This window comes from Sturnira hondurensis, unplaced genomic scaffold (assembly GCF_014824575.4).
Source record: "Sturnira hondurensis isolate 20B ecotype Veracruz unplaced genomic scaffold, ASM1482457v3 Scaffold0013537, whole genome shotgun sequence".
NCBI classification, from domain to species: domain Eukaryota; kingdom Metazoa; phylum Chordata; class Mammalia; order Chiroptera; family Phyllostomidae; genus Sturnira; species Sturnira hondurensis.
In genome coordinates this window covers 492,763-506,741 of record NW_028086168.1, presented here as the reverse complement: position 1 = coordinate 506,741, position 13,979 = coordinate 492,763, and the positions used below count along the sequence as shown (strand labels likewise).

Sequence of the window (13,979 nt, the reverse complement as noted above, 5' to 3'; positions counted from 1 at the left end):
AGTGTTCAATTAATAAAAGCCTACACTAATTAACATAAGGGATTTAGCCTCAGCAGGAATGACAGTAATAGCCGTGAATCTACTTATCACTTGTGCTTTAAATCACTTTAGGCCAAAACCAGAGGTCTAGGATATAACCTCAACATTCTTCTCACCTTCCAGGCAATCCTTACAAAGTATTCAGGTTCCTTGGAGTGGGGGTGGGGGAATACAATGATGCTAAATTGGTGAAGGATCAACCACTTAACACTTACTCCAATGTGTTACACCAAGTTCTCTACAACTAAAGCCAGTAGGTGGCATTACTTTCTGCATTAAAATTACCTACCTAAATCTCTCTTATCTTTTGTTCCATACTTTGATTGCTCAATTGTGGCACATCTTGTTCTGGTAGGCAAATACTGTTTTTTTCCTGTTTTAAAAAAGTTCAAAAGAATTTAATGGTCACGAAAGAAAGAATGTAACTATTTGATTTCAAATTGGTAATAGCCTTGTATGGTCCTGTCTATGACAGAGTTTGCCATGACACGAAACCTTCACCAAATCTCTCCTCTGACTATTGAGTACACCTATGACATCTCAGTATCTTGCACTGTTCCCCTGACCCCACTGCATTAGTATTTTTTACAGCAAAATTTCAGCATGATTTTATTTAAAATTTAAGCTGGAGGTGAGAGGCACTAATCTGAAAACCACAATATTCAATCTGGACAGGAGACCCAGGCAACAACAACAAAAAAAGATGCCTAAAGTTTTTGCTAATAACACTACAAATGATTTAGGCATTAAAATTTGACAGTATATTAAATTACACTATTAACAGGTACACTACTTCTTAATTGTTTGAAATGCAGATAATAAGCTTTCCTTGAAATGTTTACTTTTTCTCTCAAAACTGAAAGGTAAAAATGTACTGAAAGGCCAATCATTGTCCTACCAACTACTGAAAATATAATTACTTCTTCAGCATTAAGTGCAGGTTCACAAATATGCATTCTTCAAATCAAATGGAACAATTTACTTTATCTTCTGGTGTACCCGGGTATGCATAAATGAAAATTTCCCAACAAGCCCCAAACGTGACTTCTGTGGGATATTGGTTAAAAAGCTAAATTTTTGTAGTCACTAATAAAATTGCGTTTTAGTTTTTGTAATGGAGAGCCATAGTTATAAAGTTATATTCTGGCTTATATCAACAAAGAATCATCTGTATTTTGCATTAGAGACTTTATTTCAGACGAGATCAGGAGCATTCAGGGTGGTATGGCCGTAGTCTAGAGACTTTATTTCAAAGTATAGATATTTTGTCCACATTGTTATAGATGACACACTTAAAGCTGCAAAGCTTTTTAAAAATAATTTAGCCCTGTTTGCAACACACATATACTTAAAAAGTGATGAAAAAATACCCTTGCCATATTTGAAAAAAATAAGTGAAGTAAGTTAAATTATGGCTGACTTTCAAATAACAATGTATAATTTCACATAAAATTAAGAAAATGCTCAAAAGGGGTTTTATATCTAGAACAATCCCGTGAAAACTTCCTAACACTTTCATCACTCCAATACTACACATTCCTTCAGCGCTTAATGCAGTGTTTTCAGTAAGGGCTTGCATTGGAACACATTTTCATTTGTAATTATTTCTCCTGCCCACCCACATGTATCACCACAATTTTCCAGAATTAAAAATGCCACAAAGATGTTGATTCTTTGCAGTAACAGCGTAGTGATTTAAAGAATCTGCTGAATGCATGACATCGCCTTCATTTTCTAGTTTTAAACCATGTAACATTATGACACTACAAAATTTAAATGTTGAATCGAGGCTACTTCTTAAAGGCAGCTATAGTTCTTAAAACTTTATAAAATATGGTACAACTCTGTTAAATTGAAAAGAATTATTGTTACCTCACCAGCTATTTTTCCCAGTTTGATACTATTAGTAATACAAGCACTACATTATATCTGAACAAGTTTTTTTTCTCAATAATTTTAAACCAATTTTATGGACACGCTATCCAAATTACTGAATTACGAAATATGAATTAGCATATGGTTAGAGAACAGCACATTTTATCAATAAAGAAACCACAAGAGCAAGCAATTTGCTCAATACAACAGTCAATCAGTTGAGGTGAAGCTGGAAACTATTTTTCTACCATTTCTTTTGACTGGAATATAAAATTACTTAGTGTATATTTTTCGAGAGCTACACACATGCAGAAAAAAAGTAATCATGACCAAAAGGGACTCATGCCCTCTGAAATCAGATGGCCTCTTCTTTCAGCATTCCCATTCAAATCTTTCTATCCAGAGCATTTTCAATATTCCTTTGGCAAAAGTCTTGAACAGGTGTTAATATCTGGCTTAAACAGTATTTGCTGACTTTCTCACAGCAAGTAAGACATTTCCTTTTGTTTGTAAGTCTTATAATCCCAATTCCTCTGAATACCTATACATGCTATCTCATGTCACAAAGTCTACCCAACTATGTTAGAACTCACAACTCTCATTCTAAAACCTGTTCATCCTTTCTGCGGGAACACTGAAGCAGTTGCCTTCAATCAACATCATTCTATTTTTCCTTTTCTACCTAATTATGTGTTTCCCCAAGTCTCAGGACCTTGAAAAAAGATGTTATTCTCACATACTAATTCCTCCTCTCTTTATACACTTCTCTTTAAAAAATCATTTCTTTTTTCTCTTTTATCTTGCAACAAGCTCATTCCCTTTCATCAACTTTGAAACAGCTTTTTTACACATATAAAAATAATTTCACATTTTTTGAGAAACTGTGACATTCTAGTATGATGGTAGGCCCATCAATGGTCTCTTGCCTTGTTAAGCTTCCACTTTGGTGAGCAAGTCTGTGAGGCACAAGCAAATAATCTGAAAACAACACGGTACTCTTTAAGAATACAGTATGCTCTAGGTACTAGAGAAGCAGTTGGTCCACCCTAGAGGCCCAGGGCAACTTTCCTACTTTCCAGAAGAAAGTAGGCTGGAGGTAAACACTAGAGGGGATTCCAGACAGAGGAACAGCACATGTAAAGACAAAAGACATTAAATAGCACTGGGTTTATGAAAACATCAAGCCATTCTTGTTACCACAGTATAAGTGAGAGAAAAACAGTAGAAAATAAAGTTAGAGATATAGACAGAGGCCAGACTATAGTTTGTCTTGAACTTGGACACAAGCAGGGTCTGTGATTGCCTTTGGTTAAGTGTATAAGAGTTCTCTCGTCACCAATTTTCTGTGTAAGATAGAAGTATTCTAGCTTTGGCTAACCTAAGATCATTGGTGCAGTAATAATATAAAGATTACCCTGAAAATTTGAAATGAAAGTATCTTATTACCAAGCGCTACGCAGTGTTCAGTGCTGATCAACAGCTATAAACATCCATGTGAAGGGGTTCTTCCTGGTTGCTTTTTAAACTTTATGAAAGTCTATAAACAAAATCAGAACTTCTCTTCGGACACCAAATACAAGTTAGTAATCAAACTTCTCAAATCCAGAATGAACAAAAATAAATACCCACATTTTATAGAGTGCAGTTATTATACCATAATAATATATGGAGATAACTGAACACATTTTTAAAAACTGACTGCTATGTAAGCATAAAGTAGTCATACTATGAAGAAAAGTTGGAATCCCATGTAAAATTCTCCATGTGTATGTATGTGAGCGTGTGTCTGTGTGCATTCATTTATTTTGTTACATGGTAATAAATCTTTTTCCAAAATGTTTACTTTGGAGAGGGGCAGGGGTTGAGGGAAAGGAAATTCCTTTAAATGGTAAACTTATCAGTAATTAGAAATAATATTTTATCCTCAAAAATAATCTTAAGGCCTCTAAGAACACTTATAATCCATTAAAAAAATGACTGCCCCCATTTAAAATTCTAGAAAAGTTTGTTTGTTAACACCTGTAGCTGTTCCCTATTTCAAAACAACAAATACTATGTGAAAATAACTTAGATACAATCTTTTACTCTTCAACTGGAAAAAATACATATAATGCTGCTAATAAAAACATTTACTCCTTTCAAGTACACTAAAAAGGACCAAGTTTAAAGTAGCTCTTTTATCGTCCTTCACCTCTGCTTACGCAAATACATATATTTCCAAGGAAATTTTTCATTACACTCCTAACAAAATATTAAGAAAGAGAAAGCGAACTCACTTGTGTCTGCTTGGCTTCCCACACTGATGTACCTGTCGTTGCCGGGAAGCGCAGTTTGGTAGTAAGTTGTCTCTTCCCCCGGAGGGGTCTTGGCGTTCTTCGCGGTGAGGAACGCCACTGCCAGTTCCAAGTTTCCATTACTGTCCTTCAAATATCAAGAACAGAACATCAAATATTTTGAAATATTTCTATACATTTCACATGATTTATGTAATTTTCTCCACGACTAATACATAATAGCAAAAATAAATTTCAGGTTTGAAATTAGTGTTATGATTCTAATTTTGTACTATAAATTCATTGTCAGCAAAGTATACTACATCAATGTAATTCCTGTTTGTATTAATTAAAACTACTAACATAATGTAAAAATCACTTCTATAACTAACTACTTAGTGATTTTCCATTACTCATATCTGCTTAACAAAAGGCACTCACAAACATACTTTTAAACCACTGAAAAAAACCTAATGTTTTCTGGAGCTTGCCATGTTAAGGGGTAAAAAATGAATATTTATAACAGTACTTCTGCAAACAAGGACATTAAAAGATATTTCCTTTAATATGGATACTGAATGCATACCTACAGGCAAACTGAGGTAAATGTCAAAGTCTTGTCAAAAGAAAACAGCAAAACATTCTGAAGCCTGATAGTTGTGTAAGAGACACGCAGAACTCCTAGACAAAATACTCAGTACTGACAAAAGGACAACCCTACCCAATTAACAGACACTATATAAATTTTACCTGGACATAAAATCACATCTGGACACGACTTTATTCTAGCATTAGTTCAGAAGAAAGCTGTTGCTAAGAAACTAAGAATTTCTAAAACAAAAAAATAACGATTTGCCCAGTTATAGCTCTGTATTCTCTGTACACTTACCAATAAATATACTACTAACTCTATGATAGCGAATTCAAACATTAAGAAATACAGATATTAATAATGAAGTTATCTTTGTAACACAATGCCAGAACACATAACGCTGCGTAGGCTTTAGGAACTTGGCCATCCATGCGAAGTGTAACAGAAAGCCAGTGGACAGTATTGGACAGAAATGACATGATATGGCTTTCATTTTAAAAAGACTGCGCTGGCTGTGTATTGAGAACAGATTATAGGACGAAAAGGGTAGCAGCAGAGCCCCGCACCATCTGCTATTATTAAATATGGGGGATGACAGAAGTAGAAAGATTGGGATGATCCTAAGATATGAGGCCTGAGTGATGGAAAAATGAAGTCCCCAACCTACCCCATCTTTAATTCTAGTAGCTAGTGAGGAGAGAAAAAAGTCACAGTGCAGTCTGAAAAAAAAGCACCCATGTTTTAAAGTTTGTTATTTATCACAATTACTGTAAGATTCTTAAATGAATGATTCATCCAAAATATGGGTATAATAACATATTCTATATTTAGATAAGTAAACTAGCTGTAAAATAATTTGCAATAATAATGGCTGACATTTATTGAGCACTTACTACGTGGCAATAAATGTGCTAAGTGCTTTTCACACCCTACCCAGTACAATAACAAACTGCGTGCACTCAGGATTTATACAACCTGAAGGTCACTAACTTTGGAGGGCTAAAACAGATACTCAAAATTAAATGAAAGTGCTGAAATGAATACACTGTGGCTTCCAAAAGGCAACTACTTGTCAGTATAACTGAGTCAAGTCCTTACTGCACATCATACAAATGTATACTGGGAAACAGTTAAGGTTTAAGCACACTGTTTCCCCCCATCCCCTCCCAGCCACTGGTACCTGAAACAAAAGTTTAAAAAATAGTAATCAAGCCTGTAATCCCATACCTTACCTCAAAGCAAATGTGAACAAGAATTAATTTAATTCTTTATTCTTATTTAATTAAGCATATTTTATGTTTCCCAAATTAAAAAAAAAGTAAATTTCCTAAATTTGCCCCAACAAGGTAACAGGTGTAAGACTCACACTCAGTCATACAGAATGGGAAAGATGCTTTCTGAAAATACACGTGGGGTGATTAAGCCATATTATCAGAATAAAGAAGACACGGGGAATCCTCTCAATGTCAGAATCATAAAAATTGAGTTACAACACTTTTTGCTTCCTCTCCAAATATTTACATTGGCTTCATAAAACCTGCATATTAGTAATGCTCTGCACTGTACCATTTCCTCATTTCTCCCAGGGAAAAAAGCTAAAGCAAAGCTACTGGTAAAAGCAGAAATTAAGTGCGGCACCCTGGAGTCAGTCTGCTCGGTTTCTATTCTAAGCTCCTACGTATCCTAGCTGTGTGATTGTGAACAAGTCACTGTAACCTCTGTTCCCTTATCTTTTAAAAGGGGATGAAAATAATACCTACCTCATAGAGTTATTAGGAAAATGTTAGCCACATAAAGTACTCAGAATAGTACCTAGTACCGTAAGTGCTTAAAGTGTGCTAGTTATTATCACTATCATTATGATTAGGATTACGCTCATCTAAAAGAGAAATTATTTCTAGAAACAAGTGAAGAACTTTGGACTCAGAAATCAAAAGCTACATAATTAACTTTGCCTCGTGGAGCAATTTCCAAAGGATTGAAGCTGTGTTCAGGCCTAGTTGACACAAATGCTTTAAGTTTAAAATGCAATTCTAGTCCTTAAACACCTTTCATGTGCTTGATTTTTTTCAATGCACATGTCCCTGTGATCTGACTCATTGGGTGCCTCTCTGTGGAAATGGAGACACTGCATAAGATGCAACCAAAAGGACACAGTTCATTTGTGACATACACTGAAGTGTGATGTTGAATATTCTCAAGGTACAATAAGCTGACTATTAGCCAATTTATATTTCTCTTTCTTAGAAGAAAAAATATGTAAGCTTCTGACTCTGTACTAATTTTCTGCTTCACCGCCCTCCTCTGCCTCTTCCTGTTTCTCTACCTCCCACCCCACCCACCATCCCCATTTAAACTCTAACCCATGGCTCTTCAGTAAAACCAGCCATTAGCACTGAGAGTCACAGCCCTGCATACTGCATGGAAAGTGTTTCTTACGAAGAGAGTTATCTGTCACGCCGTGATACCTTGCAATATTATGTTGCTGCAAGCTAACACGCTCAAAATTGTAGTATGTTAAGTAAGGCTCTTATTTTATAAAAAGTTCTTTCTTGTAGCTCTACTAGAACATGGTACAACTGAAAAAATCAGCTTCCAAATATGGTAGGCAGTAGAAAAGAGGGATCTTACCTTCAAGGCTTGCTGTAGTATCTGGGTGTCATTAATCCCAGTAATTTCTCTCAGCTGATTCAAGAACGTCTGCTGGTGCTAGAGAAGGGAAAACACAAAATCACTACATGCTGAAATCTGAAAATATAAATGACTTTTGGGGGAGGCAAAATTGCAAAGTAAACTAGAGTAAAAAAGAACTTGACACAGACAGAACAAACTTCATTCTTTCAGGAAGAACGAACCCTTGCTGTAGGAGCCCTATTCCATGGTCCTGTTTCTACCAAAAGGGACCCTTCACTTTACCCCCCAAGAATAACTCAGCCTTACTGAACTAGGTTTCTGGCCTATTTCTCACAGCCTCATCTATGTTTCCCATGGCAAAATGGAGTGATTTGCATGATGGCTAAGCCCAAGAACTATCCATTGGGCCACTTCTATAGAGGATGGCACTACTGATTGACATCAGGCAGTTCTGGTCATTTCTCCCTGTCTCTTAGGTCAGCTGGCATCCAAGCACCTGGAATGTTTGAAAAAGACATGCTTTTTGCAGGCCACACACTAGGTGGGTTTATTACCATCATGGGGATCCTAAGATGTACTTGAGTAAAAGGCAAACCATCTCATCCTCTAATCTATCATAACGGATCCTAAATAGAAGTGATCATTTGCCCAAATTTGCTCTGAACTTGTTTATACTGTGTTGGTCTATGACTACGTAGTAATTATACTCTATTGGAGGGAAAAAGTGGTGGGTGGATAGGATGCCATAATCACATCCTTCCATAAACTAGCCCCATGAAGAGCCATGTTCCTCCCTACATTTCTGTATTTCTTAAAAGAAGTTCCCAAGACAGCATCATGAAATAGAGTCAGCCCAACGGATATGATATGAAAAATGAGGCATCACTAGATTAAAGGACCTGATGAAATCTTTCTTGAAAATGTTTTACACAATCTCAGAAATAATTCAGTCAAGAACCATCAGTGGATGCTAAAACCACTGGGTGAAAGTTTAATGAGAAACAGGATAATCACACAGTTTCAAACTCTCTTCCTAGGAATTATAAAGGGAGAAAGAGTAACTACTAAGGAGAAATCTGACGGAAACCTCTCTGCCAAGTGATCACAGTTAGTATCACCACCAATGGGTCAAGATTAAATAGTGTGTGCCTCCTGATACATGATACTCCAAGAAGACAATCATTGGTGGTATTCCTGCCAAAAAGTGCACAAATTGGATCTGACCTTGAGGAAGCATCAGACAAATCCAAACTGAGGGACCTATATCTTCAAAATGTCTGTAACATGAAAGACGAAGGATGCGGCTCCAGATTAAAGGGACCAAAAAGGGATGGCGACCAAAAGTTCTGTGAGAGACAACAGACCGCTTCTCATATTAAACCATTCAGGGTATTATTGGGACAATTGGAGAAATATGACTATGGGTCCCTTAATAACAATATTGTATTAATATTAAATTCCTGAGCTTGATAACTGTACTATCCTAAATATACCCCAAAGTATTTAAGCAGTAAAGGGGCATGTGACTTACTCTCAAATGGTATAGAAAGGAATGTTATGAAAGTTCTTTATAATAATTTTGCAACTTTAAATTTAAAATTACTTCAAAAGTTTTAAAAAGTTCCTGCATGCCGATTTATTGATGTCAGAATTGCAAAATGTGCATTTCAAAACATGCTTGATAATTTAAATATGCATAGTGTGTATATATTCAGATGAAGAGTCCTAAACAAATTTCAAAATTAAAATATCAAAGCAATTTTAAAGTCTAATTTGAGATACCCTAGGCTAAAAGTCTGTTACAGAAACCACCTGTACATGTTAGAAATTATATTTAGCTACATGCAACATAGTTCTGACAAACAGCAGCTTCACCAGACGGCAGTGCCTTCTCTCCCTAACAGAAATAGACTGGAGGTGCGCAGTGCACATCTGATAAGGACATCCCATTAGACATCAAAGATCTGGCCTCCTCCCGTCTCCCCACGAAACGTTCTTACACATGACAGACACCAAACGCCTGTCACTCCACGTTGCCTCCTCCAGCATCCTGTCCAAGTTTTAGATAATATGAAGAACAAAGGACAACAGGTGTCTGAGCAATGATTCTGCCTTCTTTAACAACCCCATTTACTCAAATAACTTCCACGTACTCTCATTGAGCAAAACAAAGTCACGTGGCCAATCACAGTTGTAAATGAGGTTAGCAGATGTACTTTTTCGGCTAGGCAAAAATCTGCTCTAAAAATGAACTCAGACTCTGTTTATAAGCAAAATAAAAATAATGTATATTGTATCTGCCATGTATATAGATCTGCCATGCCATCGATTAATTTTCTTGTCCATAAAATTCTGAAAGCCAAGGGATCCAAGACTTTCGAACAATACATATACAATAAGGTACACAAACAAAGTTAGGGTTAGAATGTCATGAAGAATCAAAATTGTTGAAGAATCAAAATGCCAGATTTACAAAGCTGAAATATAAGAAAAATAAAATTCTCTTTAAACCTGTTAACTTTTCCACTTTCATTCAAAAAATTACCAATAACTAGTAATGGAACCATGACTCTCTTTTGGAATGTTTGGAATATCCAACATTACAAATTAAAGATGTATAAAAATATGACAGAAATTCTCCATATCTAATTCAAAGTTTTATTTTAGTAATAATAAACTACTTAAAAGATATTAAACCCAGTTTTTAATCTCACCACCAGCAGCACTCCAAATTCCATTATTTGCACCAAATATTATTTTTCTCAACTGCAAATTACTCAATCATCGGTCAGGGAAAAACTGTTGAATAACTCCCCAAAATTAGTCATTTGCAAAAATGTTGCTGGCTTTCATATATAATTCTGGAAAAATAGAAACTGCAAATGTCTTTCCACTAAAGAGGTTCTAAACTTCAATGTGCATAAGAATGACTTGATGAGTTTTTAATAATGAAGGTTACCAGACCCCATTCCCCAGAGATTCTGTCAATAAGCATCTCAAATGATTTTGACACAGATGGCCCTACAGTACAGACGTACTCAGAAGTACAGTCTGAGTAAGAAAATACAGTGTATTATAAAATCATATTAAGTTGAAGTGATGGAATTCAAAATAGTACATGAAGTCTGTCTAGAAAAAGTCCAGCCACTGTTAATATAATAAGAATTGTTTGTGCTACATTGATGGAACCTGGCGGCCCTGGAAAGTGGAGTGGAATGCGTGTGTGAACAATGATGACTTCACTGTACTAGTCAGTGGCAGTGGTAGACTTTGGTGAGTTGAGCATGTGTACTGTGTGGCCACCATATTCTAAATGACTGAACCAGTAGAGCAACAAATCTGCAGCAAATTTTGCATTAAGCTTGAACACATTCCTCTGTGGAAAGTATTCAGATGATTCAGAAGGACATAGCTATGGCACTTGGTGATTAGCAGCTTCATCAGAACAAAGCACCTACTCATGCATCACACCTCACGCAGAGTTTTTGGAAAAAAAATCACACAGGTGACTCAGCCCCGCTCCAGCCCAGATTTGGTGCCCAGAAACTTCTGGCTTTTCCCAAAACTAAAATCACCTTGCAAGGGAAGAGATTTCAGACCATCAGTGAGATTCAGAAAAATAAAATGGGACAGCTGATAGCAACTGTGTGAGGTTCCAAGGTGCCTACTTTGAAGGGGACTGAGGCATAACTGTCCCATGTACAATGTTTCCTGTACCGTGCATCTTATTCAATGAATGTCTCTATTTTTCACACTGCCTGTCTGGACAGTTTCTGGAAAGACCTTATATATACGTATTAATGACAACAAGGTATAATATAATGTAAACAAAATATAAAGCCCTGAAAAGATTACAGAGCCTATGTTAGACTTCTAATTCTCCTCCCATCTCTGTAACCACCACACCTTTTGCCATCTTCACTTCCTCCCATGAGAGACGGGCTGTATTACCTTGCTGCACTGAGGGTGGGCTTGCCATGTGACACAGTCTGACCAATGACGTATTAGCAGACAGCATGGAGCAGACATGAAATGAGCTTGCATGGCTGGGCTGGCCCTCATGAACTTCTGCGACTTCCTAAAAAGAACATGACCTGGGTAGCCAGGCTGCCCCAGAAGAATGAGGTAGATGTGGAGAAGAGCCATGCAACCAGCCCGCAAATCTGTGAATGCAGTGATCACATGTTGGTATGCCACTAACTTTTGGAGTGGCTATTATGGTGATCGTTGACTGAGACAGAGTGCAGTAAGAATACTGAGTATTTTATAAGAAAAGCAACCTCTCTGAGGTGTGTTCATTGTTTGGTGTTTTGTTTGTCTTTCACAACAAAACCAGCTAAATATCCTAGGAAAAAAAACCCAGGCATAGCTCTCGCATGGTTCACCATCTCATGAATTTTGCCTGAAAATAAAACAATGAAGAGAAAAGCACTGGGGTGGAGAAGAAGGCTAAGTGAAAAAGAGAAAAACTGAAAGAAGTTTCTTAACTAAATTAGCAAGAAATGGGAAAGAGATAAAAAAAATTTAGTCTATGGTATGGAAGCCGCCTCCTTTGTCAAGTTTCCCCCTCTATTACTGGCATCTCCCAGCTGAGCCTCCTCTGTCTTTGAAAACCTGCACCTTAATTCCCTACAATTACGTTTTTGTTGATGCTGTCTCTGTTGTGATTAAGACCCTAGTCTTCCTTTCAAGATTTGGACCTCTTTAATTACCAAACACCCTGATCCTCAACCAAAAATGTCCTGCCTATGGTTCTCTCCTCCTTGACTAGGAATTTTGGATCCAAGGTGGACCCAACCACTTCCATTTCTAGAGCTTCCTTTCTGACCTCCAAGAGGTCAGCAGGTATAAACTTCTTATGTACTAACACATGAGGTGGGTGCAACCTGTCACACTGCTGGACCAAGGATGTTAAGACTCAGCATTCGGCCCTGGTTGGTGTAGCTCAGTGAATTGAGCGCGGGCCTGCGAATCAGATGATCGCGGTTCGATTCCCAGTCAGGGCACATGCCTGGGTTGCAGGCCAGTTCCCAGCAGGGACCATTTCCCAGCAGGGGATGCACGAGAAGCAACCATACATTGATGTTTCTCTTCCTCTCCTTCCCTTCCCCTCTAAAAATAAATAAATATTTAAAAAAAAAAAGACTTAGCATTCAAAGAGTCAGTGGCTTGCAAAAACCACAAAAATCAATAAGCAAAGAAGCCAAGTCTATACACAGGCCTTCAAATTCCTTCCTTAATGTTATTTTTACTGCCTGATGACATTCTTAAGTGCCTACTATGTGCAAAATATAGTACTATGCACCACAGGGAAAAGGAGGCATTAATAAATTTAACATAAATTAAGGATTAGAGTGTTTCACAGAAATTCTCGTCCTTTCCAGTTAACCCTACCTAATGCTGGATCTGTTTTAAATATATGTCAGTAAAGATTACAACATATTTAACATCGATATAAAATTTTTTTTGAGATGGGAAAAAATGATCACTGGCTCAGGCCAAGGAAAGATAGCCTTTATTATGCTCTTACTGTATGCCAAACACTGTATTAGTGCTTTCAGTATATAATCTCATGTAATACATGCTCACATTCACTCATACATACGTTCTAGGAAGTTACTCTCATTTTGTAGCTAAGAGACATAAGAGATCAAGTACAGAGTCAGGAATAAAAATAGGTTTTTCAAATTCCACAGCCTACATCCTCTTCGTATTTGTTTTTTTCCATATCTGATTTTGGAGATTAAAGATTCAGTAAAAAAAAGAAAACTCAGCCTCAAATTCCACTACTCTATTGATGTAAAATGCTTACTTAATGGTACAAAAAAAGTGATGCACCACGGACTACAAGGCAGAAAAGCTTTCTGAGTTAAAGGGTGAATGACTCATGAGTTAGTCATTGGTTCTTCTAACTGAATTTCCAAATCTAAATAAAACTGGGTTTAGTGAGGAGACAAAGAAAGTCAAGGATTTCCATCTTCAGGGAAAAAAAGGCAACTTTTACAGTGACCTTTAAGAAAGAGTTCAAATTTTCAAGGCAGGAGAAAAGAGCCCAGTTTCATAGAAAATTTGAAGACATTCTGAAACTTCAGAATTGTATGTACTAAAGCACTGCTAGGCAATAAGTGACAAACATTTCAACGTTACCTATGCAACGCACTACTGCCATTAAGTTGTGCAACCACAGACATCTGAATACCTTCTGTATCTACCTGATAACACTAAACTGCCCTGGTTCACGTTATCTCTGACTGTAACAAGAAATCCCCAAACTTCACTGACAGACAATTTCAAGTGCATAATATGTCCCTCACGTAGCTCTTTGTAAATCCCAAGCCTGCCTCTAACCAGCTATACAAGCAAAACAACAACAAAAACAACCAAAGAAACAAAGACACAAACCCCAAACCACACAAAAAACAAGAACTTGTGTTTCCTGAAGCTGTTTTTTTAAATGTATAATTTATGAGGGACAACACAACTTTTAATTTCCCTTCATTTGTAACACTCTATGACCTCTCTGAGTAATTTTGCTAAAGCATAATCCTCATGGCTTAAAGGATCCT

The 13,979-nt window shown here is 36.8% G+C and overlaps 1 protein-coding gene across 8 annotated transcripts in view; it reads right to left on the bottom strand.

The window, feature by feature from the left end:
• USP25 (ubiquitin specific peptidase 25) overlaps positions 1–13,979 on the bottom strand; it is a 124,935-nt gene that overhangs the window by 99,163 nt on the left and 11,793 nt on the right. For 4 of the 8 annotated variants that reach the window (XM_037061791.1, XM_037061794.1, XM_037061796.1 and 1 more), the window contains exons 2-4: positions 7,411–7,488; positions 4,191–4,335; positions 329–412 (exon numbers count right to left, since the gene is read on the bottom strand). In XM_037061791.1, the coding sequence (XP_036917686.1) occupies positions 329–412; positions 4,191–4,335; positions 7,411–7,488 (307 nt within the window). Of the gene's footprint in view, positions 1–328; positions 413–4,190; positions 4,336–7,410; positions 7,489–13,979 lie in introns of those variants that run through there. The other 4 variants (XM_037061792.1, XM_037061795.1, XM_037061797.1 and 1 more) reach the window with 2 other exon arrangements.